Source organism: Hippoglossus stenolepis, chromosome 19 (assembly GCF_022539355.2).
Source record: "Hippoglossus stenolepis isolate QCI-W04-F060 chromosome 19, HSTE1.2, whole genome shotgun sequence".
NCBI lineage: Eukaryota > Metazoa > Chordata > Actinopteri > Pleuronectiformes > Pleuronectidae > Hippoglossus > Hippoglossus stenolepis.
In genome coordinates, this window is record NC_061501.1 from 3251442 (window position 1) to 3274044 (window position 22603).

General features: G+C 41.2%; 1 protein-coding gene across 1 annotated transcript in view; it reads right to left on the reverse strand.

Moving 5' to 3' along the window:
• Positions 1 to 666: 666 nt before the first annotated feature.
• The window catches only part of kcnh2b (potassium voltage-gated channel, subfamily H (eag-related), member 2b), a 200317-nt gene continuing 178380 nt past the window's right edge, over positions 667 to 22603 (reverse strand). The window contains exons 7-22 of the mRNA XM_035143130.2: positions 17937 to 18116; positions 17050 to 17153; positions 16167 to 16305; positions 14811 to 14965; positions 14624 to 14718; positions 14146 to 14286; positions 11004 to 11203; positions 5973 to 6225; positions 5011 to 5204; positions 4673 to 4775; positions 4297 to 4448; positions 4019 to 4163; positions 3725 to 3914; positions 2268 to 2373; positions 2002 to 2103; positions 667 to 1097 (exon numbers count right to left, since the gene is read on the reverse strand). Of these exons, the coding sequence (XP_034999021.1) occupies positions 669 to 1097; positions 2002 to 2103; positions 2268 to 2373; positions 3725 to 3914; positions 4019 to 4163; positions 4297 to 4448; positions 4673 to 4775; positions 5011 to 5204; positions 5973 to 6225; positions 11004 to 11203; positions 14146 to 14286; positions 14624 to 14718; positions 14811 to 14965; positions 16167 to 16305; positions 17050 to 17153; positions 17937 to 18116 (2688 nt within the window). The 3' untranslated portion in view covers positions 667 to 668. The remainder of the gene's footprint in view (positions 1098 to 2001; positions 2104 to 2267; positions 2374 to 3724; positions 3915 to 4018; positions 4164 to 4296; positions 4449 to 4672; positions 4776 to 5010; positions 5205 to 5972; positions 6226 to 11003; positions 11204 to 14145; positions 14287 to 14623; positions 14719 to 14810; positions 14966 to 16166; positions 16306 to 17049; positions 17154 to 17936; positions 18117 to 22603) is intronic.

Genomic DNA, 22603 nt, shown 5'->3' on the forward strand with positions numbered 1-22603 from the left:
CAACCAGTTTGTGAGATTATCGGAAGCGCCACGGACATATAGATTTTAATAATCATTATATCAATAGGATTTTCAGTGCAAGACGTAAATGGCTACTTGTTTCGTCGTTACTCTGTCCGATGTTGCTTGTTCTTGTAAGTCATCCAACACTGGATACAGCAGTAAAGGGATTCTTCTACAGGTCAGCAGTTGTGTCACCCTCAGGGTGACTGAGACGTCCGGACCACATCGACCTGGACAGTGTTCGTTAAGAGGCAGAGCTCTTCTCCGCTCTGTCGTGGTTTTGGTTAAAGGTTGTGTTGTTGTGAAGTTCACAAAGCTCCAGATGTTTCATTAAAGGGGTTGGGGGTGGGCAGGGACACACACACACACACCCACACACGCACGTGCACGCACACACACACACACACACACACACACACACACACACACACACACACACACACACGCACACACAAACACCCTTTCTGAGCTGTGTGTCCCTACTTGAGAGATTGATGGTGACCTAAAGGGTTTTGATGGAGGAACAGCAGGTGCCTCCTGATCTCCAAAGTGTCACAAGAACCGCTGGAAACAGGAGGTACTGCAGGATACAAACATCACACGTATTCATTCTCAACGTGTATCCCTCCCTCCACCCCACTCTCCCCCCACCCTTCACCGCTTCCTTAGCTCCCCCCGGGGTCGGAGCTGTGTCTTTGTGGTGTCCTTGAGTCCAGTGGCGTCTGCAGTTCTTGGAGGGACAGCCTCCTTTGAGTTTCAGGATCCAGAGGAGACGCTCCTGAACCAGTCGCCAGCCCAATCCCGGACACAACACACATCTCTGAGCCAAAGTCTAACGCTGCTCCTAAGCTTGAGCCCACTGCCGCTCTGCTCCCTAACTCCAACTCTAAACTTGAGCCTGTTGCTGGGCCTGAAACTATCGCAGCCCCAGTCCCCAGGCCCAGCTCCAGCTCCAGCTCCAGATGCTGCCCCAGGCTGTCGAGTCTGGAGGGAGTGAGATGACCCTGGCTCGTATTGATCAGAGAAGATTCCTGGGCCTGCAGAGGGTCGACAGGCTTGGCCGGGAACTCCTCAAAGTCCTGGGAATCCAAGAGCTGCAGGGAAGGTGAGAGGGAACAACTGTGATGATGCTATTTGTTTATTGTGGTTCTGTGAACTGTAGTTTACAAGAAAAATCTAAAATCGATTTTTAAATCAAACTTTCACTTCTTTGTGCCTGAGAAAACAAGAAAAAGACCATTGTTGTTATAACAGTTGGTTAATATGTAAATCTATGTTCATGACATTGGAGATCTCCAGATATAAGTCATTATAGTTCATATATACTAGTATAATATGAAGAATACATGCATTTGGGAAAATGTGTGTAAATTCTTATCCGAAAAACATGCCACTTAATTAATAATTATATAGGCTGTGCTTACTTGTCTGTATAATTTAGTGTTTGTAATATATATTCTGCAGTGTCCCAGAAGTCTAACACAAGCGCATTAACTGAAAACTCAAATGACAAATGACAAATGACAAGTGACAAGTGACAAATCAACTACAAAAGCCACACAATGGAAACACAACAATACAGGAAGTGAGCAACGGATGTTGACATTGAAATGAGCAGAGCTACTGATTGTGATCAAGTGAGCCTTCGTTTGTAAATAACCCAGTCAAGCCAGTCGATATAAACAATGTGATGCTTGTCTATGTGAGGTGTTGTGGTTACAAGTGCATTCTTCTTTTCAGTTCTGCAAATCACCTGTACCGTAACACCACAACTAGACAAGCGTCACATTTTAAATGACTGTTCGTGTTGTGGCTTTTCTAGTTGTGTTGTCACTTTTGCATTCATGTTGTCCATTAATGTGTTTGTGTGAGAGGTCTCAGCCACCATGATATTCACCAATGACATCATTCAAAAACTGAGCTCCACAGAATAAAGCCAAATGTATTAACGCCAGGACGAAGTGAAATATGCAAAGACAAACCTTATTTTTCCCTCACCTGTGATAAAGAAGCCAGAGTGTCTGTCTCCAGTGGTGTAACAGGCTGAACCAGCCTCTCTCCTGGGCCTGGCTCTGGACCTGGACCAGGGTAAGGCGAGGCCTGCAGAGGAGACAATACCACAGCCTGAGTCAGTCACTATTAATAATAATGCAGAACTGTGTTTCTTCCTGCCTCCTGCTGATAAAGTGTCACCCAAGGACTTGAACCCTGTGACATCAAGCATGATGCTTCTACATGTGTGTGTATGAGTGTGTTATTATCACCTGAGGTGGTGTGGAGACAGCGCTGTAAGCAGGAGGAACCAGAGCCATCTGTCTCTGCAGCAGCTGCATGATGGCTCCGATGTCTGTTGACATGCGACTCTCCAACCTGCACACAGCATGACCAACTGTTCATTACTACACGGAAGATTATTTTCATTTGATCAATCAATATATTTTATTTGTGTCATTAAAGACATTCAAGCTGTCTTAATGACACGATCAGTGAACAAGGAAGTTGGTTTGTATAATGTGTATACAAACAGTACTATGGTACTATAGTTACCATAGTAACCATCTCCCCCAAATATGACTGTGAAGTTTGTGCGTAAAATGTCATTAGTCTAACTGTTCCATCAGAGTGTGAATGATGTGTGGTAGAGGTGCTGTATGATTGTGTGTGTGAATGGGTGACTTGTACTGTAAAAGGCTTTGAATGGTTGATAAGACTAAAAAAACACTATATAAATGAAATCCATTCACCATTCCATTTGGAAATAAGACCGACTTATTCTATATATTATAGTAATATTATAATATATATAATAATATTATTCTAATATTGTACTTATAGTAATATACTAAATGTCGTTGTATAAATTGTGCTCTAAAAATCTATTTTCCCCACAGGAGTCAACAAAGTTTTATTTGATCATTTTAGTAAACCAGCATTTTGGTCTGTACTCACACTTTGGATACAGATACATGTGTAGTTCTCTGTATAGGAGGTGTAGGTTTTACTGCTGGATCCTCTCTGAGGTTCACATACAGATAATTAGGACTCTGCTAACCTTCTGACCTCACCATATATATAAATATTTTGAGTACTAATGAGTTCTCCCCATACACACACCACTACACCCCATCCATAGTTCTTCACACAGACTTTCAGTCAGCTCACACACATCCTATCCAGAAGCATCCAGTCAGTCATGCATTAAACCTCGGAGCATTCAGCTGGAGGCGCAGCCCGCCTTACAGCTACGCCCCTGCACAGACACACACAGACTGTGATCTCTACAAGACCTGACAAAGGAGCCTTGTCCAGGTAAAGGCTACAGGGGCGGAAAAACTATTTTCTTCAACTGTGATGAAGAGCAGACACTCTGTTCAGAGGCAGCTAGGTTAAGACAACACAATCTTTTCCTGACGGATGATAGAAAGTGCAGCTGTGTCTCAACACTGACTTCATTGTTGTCTTTCTATAACAAGTGATTGATCCAAAAAAACACAAAATAACACCAGACGAGAACCGATATTTCTGTACCAAGTCGATGCCAGAATGCAATTTTCCTACATTCCACCGTTCTCTTTTATAATGTTAATAGTATTTTCTATTAGGAGTGTGTGTTGAAGTAAATGGGATTTATTGTTTAGATTTTTGCCTGGTATCGAGTGCATGGCGATACTTTTCGTTCAATCGTCAAAGGAAGTCTCCGCTGATTGAAATAACTTTGTACCTGCAAAGTTGTTTCTGCAGCATGTCCAGTCGTGTGTCCAGCTGGTTGCGTTGCTGGCGGCTCAGGCTGTTTATCGGCGTGTTGATTGTCGGCGGGGAGGCCAGGCTACAGCTGGGAACCTCTTGGTATTGACCGCCCCCCCGACTCTCCCCCCAGAAACTAAAGATGTTGGACACGCCTGAGAAAGCACCTGTGAGCGAGGAGGACAGAATGAGAGTGTGCTTGCATGAAAAGGAAACAGGTATTACTGTTTGATTGACACAGATAAAGATAAACTATTTGAATCTATTTTACCTGACAGGGCATTGCAGGTGTTCCCAGTCTTGGGGTCTCCATCAGCCTCAGAGTTCTCTTTGAAGTTCAGGGGCGGGGCCTGAGCCTGTGGGTTACCCAGAACTTCAGGAGGAGGGGCGAGGCCCGTCACAACAGACTCCTCCCCCTGTAAGACGATGCAAACCTTGGTATCAAAATCAGTTTTTAATGTTCAAGGTTTATTTTGCATCTGGCTAATAGGGGGCAAGAATGACAAGTAGGAGAATAAAAATATGTTTTCAGGTTAAAAAGAGTTGTACCTCATCACCACTGGAGTGAGACGACACTGAGTTCCGATGTGCCTCCCACGTCCTCTGAGGCGCCTCCCCCTGTTTATGGTTGTTAGCTGCCTCCCTATGTCTTCGTCTCACAGACTTATGGGACTTTTTAATTTCTCCAGCATCTGCATCGTCTAGACAGAAGAGAAGAAAATAAAAGAGAGAGATTGGTCAGTCCAGCTGGATGATGACTAATACAGGAGCATTGCCAAGAAAACCATTGGCATGGACAAAGTTAATCATCACCTGAAATTTACTGAAGTTCTATTTCATTCCAAGAGTCGGATAATTTATCAATATAAATATGACAATTTAACAAATGCACTCAGCAAAGTATGAGCTATTGAGCATTGACTACCTTTTTCTGTACGTCGTCGGAATGATAACTTGCGTCTCCGTAATTTGTTGAATCCCGCACAGTTTGAGTCACCACTGCTTGGAGAGCCTGGGATCATGTTGGTCTGAAAAGAGAAATTACCAACATTAAATGGTCATTAAAAGAAACAATGGAGGGATAAAGATTAAGGGACTTGACATGCATTTAGAACAAGGACAATTGAGACTGTTACCAACAGAGCTTTAACAATTGAACAACCGTCCAAATGGTCAGAACAGCTAAAAAGGTTTCAGGTTGTCTGTCTCAATCTGCATCACTCCTCTACAACCTCTAGAGCTAGCTTGAATTTGTGAACTCACATCTCGGAGGTTAAAGGTGATTTCCAAGTTGTTCCAGAAGTTGTCTCCAAACTCAGGATACATGTCCAGCACCTCCAGAACATCTTCTCTGAAGATTTTATGGAGGTCGCAGTAGGTTAGAGCCCTCACATCAGCGTTGGATTTACCCGGCCGGGAATACAGGTTGATGGGCTCGCCAAAGATGTCATTTTTCCCTGGTGAAAGAGAAAAGAAAGCAAAGCGAAACGTGTCAGCTGACAGTGGACGTCAGAGCAGAATCTAAGCTCAGGATCTGCCTGCAGATCTCCGAGACAGGACCGTGTCGAGGTACAGAACTGTAGTAGGCTATAGCCAGATTATGGTTCTGGGATTGGTAAAGGAAGTGACCAAGAACCTGATGCTCACTGTGGTTGAGCTCCAGAGATCATCTGCACAGAAGGGAGAAACTTCTGGAAGGAAGCAAAGGGTGTACTCTCTAAAATACCACATGCAGGTGCAGCAGGTCTGAAGAAACACTTCACTATTTGGAGTAACACCATGTGCTCACCAGTAGATGGCGATACCAGCAAATACAATTCATTAGAAAGGCAGCACAACTGGTGCCTTAACAGTTTGTACTCTTATGAAGGTAATTAATGCTGGAGGCTATAAAGCTGTGGAGAGCTAGTGCTACAAAATTAAAGTGCCTGTCTTACTAAGAAGTCCATGGATGCCAGTGTTGCTGCAGGGCTCAACTGCGACTCACGACCTGCGATGAAGTAAATCTACAGACTGAAGTTAAATGATGACATTTTTTTTACAATCTTCTAATTAAAATACAAAACTTGGACGGAAAAACTTTCAAGAGAGAAATATTTCCAGATGTTGTCATTTCACTTCAGACTAATTCATTTACTAAAAACCTCCGGGGGACAGGGGTTAGATGGTAATGCACTCAGTAAAACACGGAGAAGAACTGAAAGCTGTAAACGCTTTTTAATTACCCAAGATGGCTACCACCACATCTCCTCTCAGTATCTCTATGGATCCCCTGGATATAAAGTAGAGTGCGGTGAGGACGTCCCCGGCGTGGACCAGCGTGTCACCAGGAGGCGCGTGGGTGGTCTTGAACTTCATGGCCAGCGCCCTGAGGCAGCCCTTGGTGGAGCCTTTAAAAGCCTTACAGTTCTGCAGCAAGGTCCGGTTCAGATGGAGGCAGATATCTGCCTGGAGACACTCGGGGAAACCTTTCAGCACCTGGGGGGGAGGGAGCCAAGGAATGAGGGAGCAGAGAGAAGGAGAAGACACGAGCAAGGAAGGAAAGAGGGAAAAAGAAGAAGTGGACGACATAAGAGGAAGAGGACAGGATGTGAGAGAAAGTAGAGGATAGAATGGATGGGAAGAGGTAACAGAGGAGGAAACAGGAGGAAATGAGGGAAGGAGAGGGGGAAGGAAAAGGAAAGCGTATGAATTGATAGAGAAAAGTTACATCAGTATTGATACAAGTAATTAACAGCTGAGTGGTGCATTAAGTCCAGTACATAAAGCTAATGTCAAATAAATGTCACAGATGGTGGATGGTTTAACAAGTGAAGCCTTTCCTGTCTTTATTGCCTTCATTCCTTTTGGTGAAGACTCTTGGGACATTAGCCTTTCAATGTTATTACACCATTTCATAAATTAACGTGACACGACTTAATAGCCTTTACATTTATCAGAAGATGGTGGTTGTAATCATCAAAAAGTCATGATTTATATTACATTTTCTACATTTTTAGAAGACGAGCCTCAGCGGCCTGGGATCCTCGCTCTCAAAAGGGGCCTGCGTATTGATTTTTTAGAGCTTCACAGGAAAATGATTTGAAACTGTATATTTCAGAGGGGTTTTACAGGGAGGAGGCCCATTGTGAGTGTAATTAACATGAAGAGCTGGTGCAGTTTTAATGAGTTCACTGCAGCCATTGGAAAGTCCCAGCTCTTCTAACTCTCTGGCTGACTGCACACAACATCACACTACTTACAACACCACACTGTGTCCCTCGCTTCAAGCTGCTTTCTTCATTCCAGCCTTCAGTGGGACGCCTTCTCTTATCTCTAACGGACATGCTCCATGTCTCTCTTTCATCTTTTGTGTCTGTGCTCTTTCCACTTTTCAAGCCTCATTTCTTCTTCTCTCCACATCTTTACTTTTTTTTATCCCAATAGTAATTGATCTAACTTCTCTTTCACTATTACCTCTTTGCCTCTCTTAAAATTTAACAAACCATATAAAATGAGTCTGTTTTGAAGTCCAACACAAGAACACATCAAATAAATTGGAAATTAATAAAAAGAAAATCTCTATAACCTGTAAACATAATATTTTTTGGTGAATTTTAACAATAGTCCACCGTTACTCCCTGTACACATACAAAACAGCCATTTTGTTGATTTGTGTGGTGCAAGTCCAAAATGTGCTGAAGTCACATTTCATAGACCAACTGTATCAGGTGTTCTCTCGCCTCCAGTTTAATGGAGCATTTAGCAGATCCTTAACTGCTGACTTACGAGGATGCACTGTTATTGTTTTAAATAAATGTTTGCTGTGATGATATATTAGTGTGGACTCTTCTATAGTTTTTTAAGTGGGTAAACATTTTGCTTAGTGTGGAACAGAAATGTTTTTATGGGTGTATTTTGCCTTTTTTATGGCCAGGGGGACACTTAAACCACTCCACTATATAGCTGTAACAAAATATACAGGCACACTCTATGTATAGCATTATACTTTTCATATGGTTAACTGCCAGCTGTAAGTGCCAAGGTCTTGGCTTTAAACTATTTTAGTCGTGAAGGGTTTTAATAATAAGGGAGAGTATCAAAGAACAAGATAATATTTTTTTAAGCCAAGCAAAAGGTCCGTCACTTCCATCGAGACTGAGGGGACTGAGATAAATAAGTTTTTACAGACATCCGACCAATTAGAGGGTCCCCTGATATTTCTATTAAGCCGTTTTCAGACATGACCTCAAGAGGAACTCTGGAGAATTGGGTCTGGACTTTCTCCAGAAGTTTCCTTTCACACATGAACAACGCAGCAGGAGGTTCTCCAATCAGATGCGTTCACAACAGCCACAAATAATCCGGATGTAACGTATTAATTCTGCTGTGTCTTCGGCAATTACGGCTCTACTTTTTCATCCTGAGATATTTATACATGTTTGTGTTTTTTTCATGTTTGCATCTGTCGCATGTTAGAAGTTTCTGTGGATTTTATTAGGGAGCCTGTTGGAGAAAGTCCGCAGAAACTCCAGAGGCTCTCACTCTGACATTTGCGCTCACACATACAGCCCCAAGTCCGGAGGATTTCCAGAGTTCAGTGGATGCCTGAAAGCAGCTTTACTCTCACAAATAGGTTGGCACTTTTGGCATTAATCTTGAAATATCTTGACAACAGTTATATGGATATCAATGAAATTTGGTGCAGAATAAGATGAACCCCAGCGACTATGATGATCTCCTGACTTTTCCTCAGGTGATTCCCGTGGATCAAACTGGGTTTTTCCACTGTAAGGACATTAGTCCCAGTTGCTCTTTGCAAGTGTTTTTCCACTGCGCCACACAGTAAGGTTACCGCCAACTTGTGACAACTACACTGCATTTCTACAACTTCTTCAAAATAAATGCATCCCACTGGTTTCCCAGTGGAAAATCTTTTAATGTGACAGCACAAAACGGTTGAAATTTGTGTAACTTCACACATTGAAGTTCTGCTTTGGTCGAAACAATAAACAATAAACAATAAAAGATGACTTGTGTCTGAAATTATAAACAAAAACAGAGTATTAAAAATAAACCTCAAACCACAGAGATTTTAGACTGAGGCTATAAAACAAAAAAATCTTAACACAGAGTGACTTTCTGAACAAAGATTTCTCTCTAGTCTCCAGGCCAGCTGCTGAGGTAAGAGCAGGAGACTGGTGAGAGTTGGACCAACCCGAACTTGTGGAAAAACCCTAAATGTCTTCTCTTTCCTCCTTTGACATATTTTAACATCTACTGACTGATGATTTATCTTAATGACTTCTGTTATCCTTGTGTTTTCTAGTGAAATATCCTCAAATCTGGGCTTGACTGTGATGAATTGATCCCCTAACTTTTCATCGACCCCGTTCTGACCTGATATTCACATCCATCATGAGTCACCTGATCACAAGTGTTGAGCGCTGAGTAGAGGTCTGAAGGCAAATGTGTCTTCAGTGTGTCCTGAGATCCAATCACTCAGACCACAACCACATCCTCAGCTGACATCCTCTGACCCGCTACAGTTTCACCACGAATAAAAATGATTTTTACACTTCTCAGTGCCAATATGTGAGGGGAGTATTTCTTACAAGTAGCCTGAGAACTGCTACAGACTCTTAGTTGTGTTTAAGGAGTACAGGTTAACGGACAAAAAGATAGCAGAGTGCTTTCTTAGAAAGTATCCTGCATTAAGAGCTATCCCTATGTGATAGGTCATTCTAAATTATTTAATTCATTAAACATTTCAGGTTTACTGTGGCAACCAGGTATAGGGACAACAGATACAAATGTAAGCCTATAATGGTAATGTTAATAATATTTTCAGACTCAGAACTGAGTTGTAAGTCACGTGTGTTTAAACAACCAGTTGGAGTATGGGAGCCTGGTGAGGACTCTCTGGGAATGTAGTATGGGCTTCTCCCAAAGGCTGAGGGTTCAATGTTTGGAATTCAGAAAACAGAGTTCTACAACACATGAATCAAAACACTGGCTTGTGCTTTTTTGTCCGTGCTGCATTATTATTCTCTCAATCTTTGTGAATGAAAGAGGCTTTAGAATCTGTCGTGCAGACAGACGGGGTTTCCTCTGATTACTGTGAATTTTCTCTAATTCAGCCTGCTCACCACACTGCACTTCACTGGGCCTTGAAGAGAGCTACATCACATAATGAAGGAAGGTGACGATGCTGACATTGGAGTGCACTTTCCCATGGATGCACATTAAATCTGTTTCCTCTCTACTTCAATGAGTTATTACACTGAAATGAAACAGGGTTTCAGTGATGGAATAATGTGCTTGGATTGGGTCTTCCTCACACTTCCTCTGAGCTTCTGTAAGGTTTCACAGAAAAAAATGTGGTGTTATTTGCTGGCCCGAAAGACATGCTGATGCTATAAGCAAATATATTTTAAGCAAAGAGCATTTCTGAGCTGACATTTTTTAAACAGTTTACAGTGCAGTGAAAAATATAGCTGTGAAAATACAAGTAGTCCTGAATCGATTTGTGAGATAATGGCTCCGGGAACATTTATTGATATAGAGACATGTATTTCGTTTATAATTCACACAATCTGTAATGAATGATGATAAGACAGATGACATCCACTGACTCATGCATTGTTTAAACCAGTGGATGTATGATGTATGATTTATGATTGCAATGCATGTGTGCGTGCAGCACCATCCTATACACTGTGACTCAGAGAGTTCAGGCTGAGGTTGACAACCCTGTAAAGCACTCTTTCAGTCTGTCTGTGCGTGTGTGTGTGTATGTGTGCATGCATAGTGTGATTATGTGAGAGATCTGACTCACGTTGTGCATAGGTATCTGTGTGTGTGTGCATGTGTGTATTTGTGCGTGTGTGCATGTGTGTGTGTGTTGGGAAAGAATGTATTGGCCATCATGCATGTTGCAAAAACTCTAACCTATTGATTTGTACAAGCGTGTGTGTTTAAATAAATATTGTTTACATTTGCATATCTGGAATGTGTGTGTGTGTGTGTGTGTGTGTGTGTGTGTGTGAATATTATTTATGATACTCACATCAGTATGATTCCTATTTTCTCTGATGGTGTCGGACCATGCATGCTGACACAAAGTCTTCCAATCACCCTATTAACGTACAACGCAGGCTCAAAATACTCCACTAGCCTTTGTGTACATGTGTGTATTCATTCGCACCAAACATTCATGAACATGAGCAGACTAGGTGTGCACACACAGGACAGGGTGTATGAGGATGTGTACTCACAGCATTCATGTCAATGCCATTGGTGTAGGACCAGGCGTGTTGGAAATACTCCTCCAGCCTCTGCCTGAGCGGGTTGGGGATCTGGTGGAAACGGATGAACTCCCTGACTCTTAGCATCTGGGTGTGGTAGCGGGCCGTCCCAGAGTACAGTCGCTGGATGATGGCTGACACATTCCCAAAGATGCTGGCGTACATCAGAGCTGGAGGTCAGAGAAGAGGAGGATGTAAGACATGAGTTCAAGTTTGGAAGTATGTCAAGGGAGGAAACACGGTAACCAGGTCAGAAGGGAGAGAACAATATAAATGTTAGTAGAGAGTAAGTGGCACTTGAAACACAAATATGCCTGACTGCGTTCATCTGATAATAATCATGTTATCAAGTTTTCAGGATTTTTCATGCATTGAGAATTGTGAGGCAGTCGTCTTTTCTAGACAGTGGAAACAACTTATAGTGATCACGTTTGTCCTGGGCCGAATTCATCACTATTAGTGGTTGATTACTATAAATGAATTGTGTAGCTTCTGTATGATAGTCCCAGAACATAAAAAAGGTAATGGAACACACACACACTGTCTCTCTCTTTCACAGGCTCAGCTGACGTCTCTAAACGTAGATTTGTTTGAAATGACGCCACAATATCCACATTGATCATTATTTAATGATCAATACTTTTCTTAAGAGTATTGATGTGTTTGATACAAATACTGTAAATTAAGAAAGGCAACAATACAACAAAGAATAAAAGACTAAATAGATGAAACTCTGACAGGGAAAGAAAATATGACAGATTTCCATTTTGTAAGTACAGATGTATAAATTATAAGTATCTTTCTAAGAATTCACTGAGACGCATCAAAGATCAATCTAGTTGCTTTGAAAAGGTGACACTTCATTTACAGTCATGACTCTAACAAAGAGATAACCTAGCTGCTCTGAATTTTTCCAGAAGGCCAGCTACTGTAAAAACATATCTCTTTTTTTGCAATTTTTAAATAGAAACCAAAGAATCAAACCAAGAATCTAAGGTTAGAGAGTTGTGTGCTTTGCAGATTGTAAGCCCTATGAAGAAATTATGGAATTTATGATTTTAGGCTATGTATATAAAACTGACTTGACTACATTATGTGTGATATGTATTATCCTCTAAACCAAACGGCCTGATGTGCTGCATCCAAACAGTTAAGATAGTTCATTATCCTCTGCTCAGTCACTGACAGAGACAACTCAGAAATGGGTCCTGAAGATATTGGAAAACAGTTTCAGATTTTTTGTTGTAAAATAACACTGTGTTACAACCCCTCCATTGTAACTTGGCAAAGTAAAGCTGTTGGTGAAGTCATAAAAAGCACATTTCACACTTAAGGACACAGTACACACTTGATGAAATAGACAAATGTCGTGATTATCACCAAAGGATTATAATTCTTCGTGTGAAACTCTTTTTTTTCTATGGACAGTGCTATTTGTTAAACTCACACTGAAGATGCACATTAGCTTTAACTGAAACTCTAGAATACAGTTTTACACAGTACAGGGACTGGGACAGGATTTGTTTCCTGTGGCTTTCATTGAAATTAAGTTTACCGGGCTCTCTTCATGTATAAACAGGTGGAAGAAATAAAACATCCAATAACAAGTTCAGTGTGTAGACACATATTTGAAAGAAAATTGTGAACGTGATGTCCTGTTGATATTTGTTAAATGGACAAGTTTGGCATGTTGACATGGATTGTGTATCATTACATGTGACAGGCTGTGTCCTTTGTAGACAATAGGTCTGTCTGTAGAGGACAGTGTTTTGTTGCGTCCATCCTGAGCCTCACTGTCTCGTCCTGTTGTCATGTTGGATCCTGTTAACCTCTCAACCTCTGTCAGCTCCCATCACTGTCTGCATCATCCACTGAAACAGCTCTGTGTGTGTGTGTGTGTGTTTGAGTACTGTATGTGTGTCATAAAGGACACAGTTTATGTTAATGTTAATGTTTTAATGCTCACTGCGATTTCATAGTGCACTTTCCATTTTAGGACAATTTAATATAGTAGTTAATGGGAATATTTCAGGTGTCAAGTCATTTTCTGGCCAAGCAAATGCCAAACTGTCTGGAGGAGGATGAGGACTGCGGACAAAAATAAAAAACTGAAAATGGCATTGTTTAATACGTGCCTTTGATTTTAGCTTTGTTCCAGTGCAACTACATTTTTCATTTTTTCATAAGGACAAACCTTAATGATGACAAATTTCAGCCAAATAAAAGGTGGATTTTATTGAATAATATTTGAGTGTTTTCAGAATGAAAGAATAATACATGGAAAAAACAACTGTGATACAAAAGCAAAAAACAGCACACTCTAATTAGGGCTATGTTTGTGAAGTCATCCCTGTTGTCCTGATTAAAGTCAGCAGAAAAGTTCAACAAGAGCTGAAGTAGACGATTCATCAAAAACACTGATTTCACGCTGTGAGGGAGGGCATGGTTGCATCTAGCTGCAGGAGTCACAGCAGCGTGGAGACGGTGCACAAGATCAGAGCCCGGTGAGTGGATTAGTGAAGCAGTTAGCAGTTAAATAATCTCTCTCACTCTCTTTAATCCAATAGTGTGGCGGACCTGGGAGAACTGCAAGACACACGCCAGGAGGGGACAGACACGGCTTTTCATCTAGATTAGTTCCAGAGAAGCTGGGTGGAAAGTGAACATTTCTATAATAAGTGTGTGTGCGTCAAAGACAATACAGAACATTAGAGAGTGGCCTGTATGTTGAGTAACACACAGTTGCATTAAGAACTACTACACCCACATTATGTTATTGTGTATTTGTCTGAGTGAAATTCAGTGAGATAAAAAACAGTCTAAGGAAAATTAACAAGTTGTTATAAACAAGTAGTTATAAAGATCAATTTATACATGTTGTGTTACTATTATAACGAATTATGTTTCATACTTTTATAAAAAGGGGACCGGGGTTTATTAACATGCAGCAACTGCTAGTTTCTCTAATTTTAAAGTTTTTTTTAACCAATCGTGGGTAAGATACAGATTTACAGAATGTAAACTGCATTTTACACAATTTATGTGTCTTTTGCCACAAGAGCCTACTTCTTATGCAAAAGACAGACACTCACATGAGAATATTATTACTTACATCCTATGAGCATGACACAGATGGAGAAGATCTTCTCAGAGTTGGTGTTTGGGGAAACATTTCCAAACCCCACACTGGTCAGACTGCTGAAGGTGAAGTACAGGGCCGTGACGTACTTGTCTTTGATAGAAGGTCCAGTACCTGATGTTTACAGAAGTTAAACAGAAAAGGTCCAATGCTCACCAGAATGACAGAGCAGCAACAAAGGATCATTCCACAATTGAATTCAAAATGTCTGTATTTAATACTGATTATAATGTCTTTTTTATTAAAGGTACAAAAACAAAACAGTTCTTATATTCAAGTGACTATGCACAAATGAAACCATAACTTTGAAAATACCATTCCATTCCTGACAATAGATCTCCATAAATTCTACACACTGAAACTTTTGATAGCTTAGAATGAAATGAAACAGTATAGAATCTCTACTGTTTTTTAACCAGAATTAGAACTACCCTGTTTGTCTGTTCAGTACCTGGGATGGAGTCATTGTAGTGTTTTCCCAGTTGGTCCCCCAGTGTGTGGAGCCAGCCAATTGAACCATTTCTCTCCACACTACCGATGGCATACCTGGGAAAGCAACAGTTGCAACATGATTGTATTGTATATCATTCACACATTATTCCTGTGCATATCTCATCTGACTCATTATGACATTGTACCAGATGCAGGCCAGCCAGTGAGCGATGAGGGCGAAGGTGCACATGAGGAGGAACAGGACAGCTGCGCCGTACTCCGAGTAGCGATCCAGCTTCCTGGCTACACGGACCAAGCGCAGGAGGCGAGCAGTCTTCAGCAGACCAATCAGAGTGGTGGTCTGATGGGCGTGGGAGAGACAGAGAAAGGTAGAGATAGAGGAAACAAAGCCCCTTGGTTCAGCGTTCCCACCTGCTGTCATCCTGTCACACATTTACACTCAGGTTGTGCAGCTGCAGCCGTCACTGCTGTGAAGGAGGTACATCCTGACTCCTATTCATTACTGTGGGCTGTCACTTCCCTTTCCTTTCAACTTGTATTCAGCTGGCCCCCTCCATGTCCATACAACAAATAAATAACAGGCCGATTACTGCGCTGGTACAGAGCCCAGTCCTGCTCTGTGTGTCCTCACAGTAAATAATGGTTTTCTGCTGAGGAAAATCTCCACTTTCTTGGCTCAGCGGCTTCTCCCCGACAGCATCAATGAAGTGAACCTTGGCAAAGCTTTCCCCAGGCACTACTTGAATGTTGGAAATTTATCATTTTTGTTTTGGCGTGTGGCTTAATTGCTATTAATATTTTATCACGTACATGCTTCCCATTATATATGCATTTCAAGCACCACTTAATCAGTCAATATAATTGCCCTTAGTTGAGTTGCTGCATGGAGTAATTCTATCAAACTTAGTCTCAGTGGTTTTCATCCTCATTATGTGGGATGTATCCTCAGAGGACTTCACAACAACCTACCATGCAACCCACTCAGCCACTCAGTCCCCTCGCTCTTCCTCGAGACACCAACCTCCTCTTCCTTAAATTCTTCAACCACCTCCATCACTTCACAAACGTAAGAACTTCCAATCTGTCCAATCATTACTCCAAAACAATGATGTTCAATGAATGGAAGAACCCTCTCATCAGAGAAGCTATTCTTTTTGATTCATTAATGCCTTATAAATGAATTGATTATCAAAACTGTTATTTTTTCTTAAAACTACCACTTGCTTAATCTACTAATTGTTTCATTAGCCTTTTGTACACTGCCCTTTGTGATGTAAGGCAGACATGTTTTATTTTGATGCTCCACCACAGCTGACTGCAAATCAGCTTCCCCATGGAGACAATTAAATGATAAAACAAAAATTAAACCACCTCTGCCTCTCTCTTTCTGCCTCGTAATTCCCATCCCACCACCTCCCTGTTTCCCTTTCCCTTTACATTTCTCTGTTGTTCTCTGTATCCCTCCATCTGACACCTGTCTTTGCTCTTTCCCTCATGTAGTGCACAAACAGCCAACATTCTCTCCCTCCATCTTGACGTACCTCCTCTCCGTTGCGATAGATGAGCAGGTCAAAGGGAATAGCGGCCACCATGTCGATGAGGAACCAGCCTTTGAAGTAGTGGACAGCGATACGCACAGGGTGACTCACCACTTCATCATTAACGTTCACATAAGTTGTCCTGATAGGAAGAGAGCCTGAAGGTTAATGGTTGTCATTATAACACTTTTGACACCACTGGGATTACTAGATTGTACCACTTTATTTCAATAACTATAACAGTCTCTACTAATGCTAATACCACAGTTTATCCTGCAGTTGCTTCTACTACAGCTAATACTGTTGCTACAACTACTAGATTTATTCATGTCTCTTGGTAATATCGTTTGTCTCGAGTGATCCAATCACAAGTGCACAGCTCTAATTTTAGGTGTGAATGCTCCCAAGATGCATTGAGGACACATTCGAGATCCAATCACTAACCCCGTTTTAGTTTGATCCAATCACATTCCGATGTGGTCTGGGATGCATTTCAGGCCATATTCTTCCATTTTATTAAATTGGTAAAATCGTAATTCAGGGTGGGACAGTTGTGTAGTGATTAGCCTTATCGCCTTAGAGTGCATGTTCTCCCTGTCTGTGTGAGTTTTCTCCACAACCTGCTTCTTTACGTTTGGTTAGCACTGCTAGGTTAATTTACAAATTTGCAGCTAAATTTAGCATCACTGCACCACATCTGGTATTTGACAGATCAGCAATTAAGACTCTATCACCACCTAGTGGGCGGGCATGCTTGTTGGAAAGTTGTTTTTGAGTCTTTTTGAGATTTTTTTCAACGGAAGGGAAAATATCCATTCAAAAAACTATCCGCAGCAGTGTAGACAAGGCATTAATGCCAGGTAGGAAGAAGGCCTTAATGTCAGACCTGAAATTGATGAGGATGTCAATGATGAACATGATATCCACCATTAGGTCCACCACGTTGAGAGGAGAGCAGGAGTAACCACAACTCTGCATAGCAACCTCTTCCTGTGAGGAGAGGAGAGGAGAGGAGAGGAGAGGAGAGGAGAGGAGAGGAAGATTCAGAATGGTTAGAGAAAATAGAGGAAGACAGGAGAACAGTTCTGTGAGACTACCTCTCTCAAATAGATTAGCATTAAGGGTTTAAAGATAATTTGCATACGTACAATAAGTAGATAAACTATGAAAAAAACCCAGGACATTCAGTACTAGAAACGTTGTCCTGAGAGATACTCTTCATCTCCACTTATTTATTCAGAATTTTTAGCACCATGAAAATCCTCCGTGCAAACTATTGCCCTGTTTATCACTGTTTTTCAAGCAGCTCACAGCAGGAGTTTCTGTTCTGCTCTGTTTATTTGCTGTGGTAACAAAACGTTGATGCCTAAAGTATTGTTGATGCTGTACTGCACAGTATGTACTTTACAATATAAGTGTGTCAAAATAATTTTTCATTGTGATGATAACTTATACCTCTTTTAAACCAAAATTAGCAGTTATACATGGCTAACTGGCTAAAAATGGTGATTGACTCCTTTTCCATTGCCAGTAGACGAGTTTGCCTTTCTTTTCTTCCCCGGTGCGTAATATTCGACATGACGAACACTGAAAACTCAGGCACTCTCGCACCTTGCTGTCTTGCCAAATTACAGTGCAATGTTTCCATAACTGGTGATCGGAGAGCCAATTAAAACCCATGTAGAGTCATTTGACCTGGGAGTGAATTCTGATTGTACCCATTCACATTGCAGACAAAAGCCAGAAAAGATTCTGTCCCTATATGGACCCCACCTGGTCATTGAGGAGGAATGCGGCGGAGTAGGGTGTCAGGATGGCGGTGTAGATGACCAGCAGCAGGATGAGCCAGTCCCACACGGCCTTGAAGGGGCTGTAGTGCAACACTGTCCACTTGTGGATGCGAGGAGCTTGGAGCTTGTACTCTGGCAACACATCTGCACCCAGTGACAGTACCTGGGTAAAGAGAGGGAGGGGGTGGGACAGAGCGACAATAAGACAGTGGATAAAAGGAGACAGAGGCAGGAGTGAAGGCAATAAATGGGGCAATGGAAGAGAAGGAGGATGGATTGGGGGGGGTATTACCATAAGGCTATGTACAGAGCAGTAGGGTTATGGAAAATGAGTTGACAATCCGGCTGACACATACACATACATTTCCATAGAGTATAGCAGCTTAATAAAATACACATATATATTGAATTCCATGACGTGTGTTTTGCCTTCACTGCAGCAATTATAGTGATAGAGCCAGTGTCCAGTGGAGATGATGAGAACTGTTCTGAAGGCAGTGACTCAGGGACTCTCCTAAGGTTACACTCCCAGGCAGCATATATCACACACACACACACACACACACACACACACACACACACACACACACACACACACACACACACACACACACACACACACACACACACACACTGAGCTGCCATGATTCCTGTCACATCCTCTGTGTCTCCATAGTATTGACTCTTACACAAGAGCTTCGATTTCTTAGTGACAAAGTGCATATAAGCATATTCCAATCAAACATAAACAAGCACACTGAAATCCTTCTCTTCCATCTTCACATTAAAACACAAACACACACTCGGAAGGCAATATCTGGTATTATGGTGCAGTTCTAAGTAGCTTTACTTGCAGTAATGTATTCCACGGTCGGCACTGCTCTCGCCCTGGATGAGAGCAGAAATGAATCTGTATAAAGAGATCTGAGGAGAGCCTGCCTTGTGTCTCTGTCTAATAGAATCACACAGAGAACTGCAGAGAATCTGAGCGGGTGACAAAGTCAAAGTAACTTTTGGCTGACTTTCAGCACTGTCACACAACAGCATGCTGTTTGGATGCATGAACTAACAAACAGTGAAGTACACTAGGAAATAAATTACAACTTCTGTGGCTTGAAAATACTTCTACTGCCACGTACGTTAGATGACCTTACAATATAATGCAATCCATTACATTAACAACTATGGCCTGACACAGGCTCTACAATGATAACATTATAACGTGAGCTTTACAGAGATCTGCAAATTAGTCAGAAGCTTTTGAAAGACGTTACACGTTTTTTTCTATTTCTGCACTCCAAAATTGGATTTAAAATTAAATAGTTACTGTGAGGCAGAACTGCTGACTGCAAATTTAGATTCAAAGGTGTCTACATCACTATACAGGTATGACAGCCCTTTTTATTTATGACCCTCCAGTTTAAGGGAAATAAATGGAGTGGAACAGACAGAATACATTTTAAATTAGAGTGGTAATTTGTCATATTTGGGACCATCAACAATGTGCTATTTATGTAAATGTCCGTTCATATTTTTCACTTTGTACAAGATGATCCAAATAACTTGCAATTATTCTGCATAACTGAGTGACCGCAAACACAAACTGCAGAGAGCCCATAGAGTTTGTGCACAGTGTGTGGGCAGAGTTTAACAATCAACTGAAAAGAAGAATCACAATATGAGTAAGTAAATAATGCAGATAATTCAGATATGAAGTAATAAATCCTGTATTCCATAATTACATGTTAATAATTCTTCCTTCACTTAATTTTTCCCCAACTCTTCTTCTTGTTCCTGCTCATTGACCTGCAGAATCTTTCTTCATAACTAATTTCATCTTTTCTTCCCTGCATGGCTCTGTCCTCTGTCCAGAAAGTTTTGCTCCAACTTCCCATCCTCATCTCTTCTCCTCCACACCCAGCAGCTCAGCCACATCTCATTCATCCTGCCTCCCCGTCCTTTCTGCTCCTGCCTGAATGACCAGTTTTTCTTTCCCCTAACCTCCCTCAATCATTCAATTTCCATCTTCCTCTCGGTGACTCTCACTCACAGTTTTTTTCTCTCACACTTTTATTCTTTTATCATTCCTTCCTTCCCACTTTAAGTTGAATTATCAGTTATTTTGAGAATAATCTGAGTTGTCTTTATCAAAATTGGAAAAGAACGCTAGCTTGGCTTGAGTATGTTACAAATTAATTAGCAAGCACAGCAAATTACACAAAGTACATCAGATACCTACATATAAAACACATTAAAAAGTCACACACCTCCTACTTTTATCTAAAAATCTAAAGAGATGAGCTACAATTTCGGTTATCTAAATAAGTGAACTTTCACTTCATGGTGGAGTCTGACCTGAATTTGCCCTTTTAACGCCTCAATACACCTGACACACTTACTTCTTATCAGAACATGTTGTCATGAAGATAACGCTGAGCTTTCCAAACTGATGTCTAGACACAAACAAAGAAAAACAGAAGCTAGCATTTTCTTATCTACTGTTTTGTAATTATGGAATTCTAAAAATACTCGTTGAATTCCTTGACCTGACAGTAATGCAACGTAACACATCCAGGGCAGGAAAAGGTGTGTGCTTATATTATTGAGAACGAGTGTTTGTATGATAGCTTTTTACATCTAGGATGAACCTGTCATCCACCTACAACCACCTACTCCCTCCTTCACTCTTTCCTTTCCTTGCAATTACAACTGACAACTTCCATAACAACCTCAATTCTTAAGCAGTTTCTCTGTAATTTACCAAACACAACCTTAAACTACAGATTAGTTGGTGTGTAGCTCATCACAATTTATTGTGGACCCTTATGCTTCTACAGCTCTCATCAAACTAATCTGAGATTTCGGTCAGTGTCAGTATAGCTGTGGGAACCGCTCACCACAAATTTCTATATACAGTTTCACATAGAAGAGATGTGACAGACTGAGGAGGTTAAACAGGGCATAAACACACATGGTGTTTCTCTCAGTTGTCAAGATGTTGTGATGAGAATGCGACCGGAACAGACTGAAATAAGTTTTATGCATCATCAGGATTATGCAAAAGAGAGACGCATTCTGTGTGAAAAATCTGGTTCGAGTGAATTTAAATATGGTTTAATAAGGGGCCGTTGGGCCTTGGCGGAGGTATGCTCTCTATTGAGCCATCATAGTTTCACACTGTAATAACGGACCTACTTTCCTTTCTGTGTTAATGATTTCCATGGTTTGGTTTTATTGATTGACTGAACTTGGCATTCCCTGTCATGGTTCATGGTGTCAAAGCCCTCTTTTACGTCAGTGCTTTGTTGTTTTCTGATCAAAGGATCACCAGGTTCAAAAAGTGGATTGATTCAATCAGAAGGGTCATTATTTGCTTTGCTGTCGTCTTCTTTTTTACACTTCAGGCACTTTAAGAAAAATATATCACAAGTATCTATCACAAACACAGCTGTATCCAGATATGCACATAAACACAAACTCACTCACTAGTGAGAGCAGGAGCAAATGCTTTGCGCGCATGCACACAAACAAACACACACATACACACAAACGCACACACACACAAGTGCCCCTCTCAGCTGTGCGTCCCCTGCTGGAGTATCTTGCGGGCTATTTTTAGCCATCTGTGTGAAACTACAAAACACTGCCCCGAGGACAGTTAAAAGTGCAGATGTCAAGATATATTCAAGTGCAGATCGGGCAGAGTTGTATCAGAGGACAGCCCTGGAGGGGGAGGACCTGGGGAAACTGAGGGGGCACTTTACAGAGCTGACTGCCTCTGTTATCAAGACGGTATTCTCACATCACCGACAACACGCTGCTTCTTCCTGTTATCAGTGTCCAGAGTGGAATCCCCCAGTCCAGCACAAAGCTGCCTCCTCAGCAAATTCTGCACATCATCTATGCTGGAGTTTGACACGGGGAGTGTCAGATGCCTGGACTGCATCTGACACACTGGGTTTGGGTCAAACTGAATGTGCTGAAATGTTTCAATTTACTGCTCAGCATTCAAACGTTGTTAAACAAGAAGGAAAAAAAAAAGATATTAAATGCTCAAATCTCAGTGCATGCATCAAATGCAATCCAAAGTTTAGGCTGTCCATTGGACTGCTGCCATGTCAGTTTTACTTTATATGACGCTGTATGCTTCAGAGTGACAGGAGTGCAGATACTAGGACAAATGGAGATGACTTCTGACAAGATATAAATCAAATTGAAACCACAAACGTCACATACATGGTATACACCTGCTAACTTGTCATGTTTCCTTCAACGTCACTTTAAACAAGATGACAAGACAACAGAAGGGTAAAAACTATTTCATGTTGGCTCAAATTATTGTTTTTGCTTTGATGAGAAAGGAGAAGTAATGACACAGACAAGAGGATGTTTTGTGTTTCAAAGGGGAGTTCAGTATGCAACACTATGTGGGCACCTAAGATTTACATAAATTAACAAAAGTTAAAAAGTCTGGAGATTAATTACTAATTGATGGAAGGATAAAGATGTACAGATATAATCAAATATATGGATATATATGCAGTGAAGAAAGAAGATTTCAACAATGATGGAGTGTTTCAGACATATTTTACTCATCTATCCAAGTTCTCCCAATAAAACTGATCGCAGATTCGGTAAAGATTTAGTTTA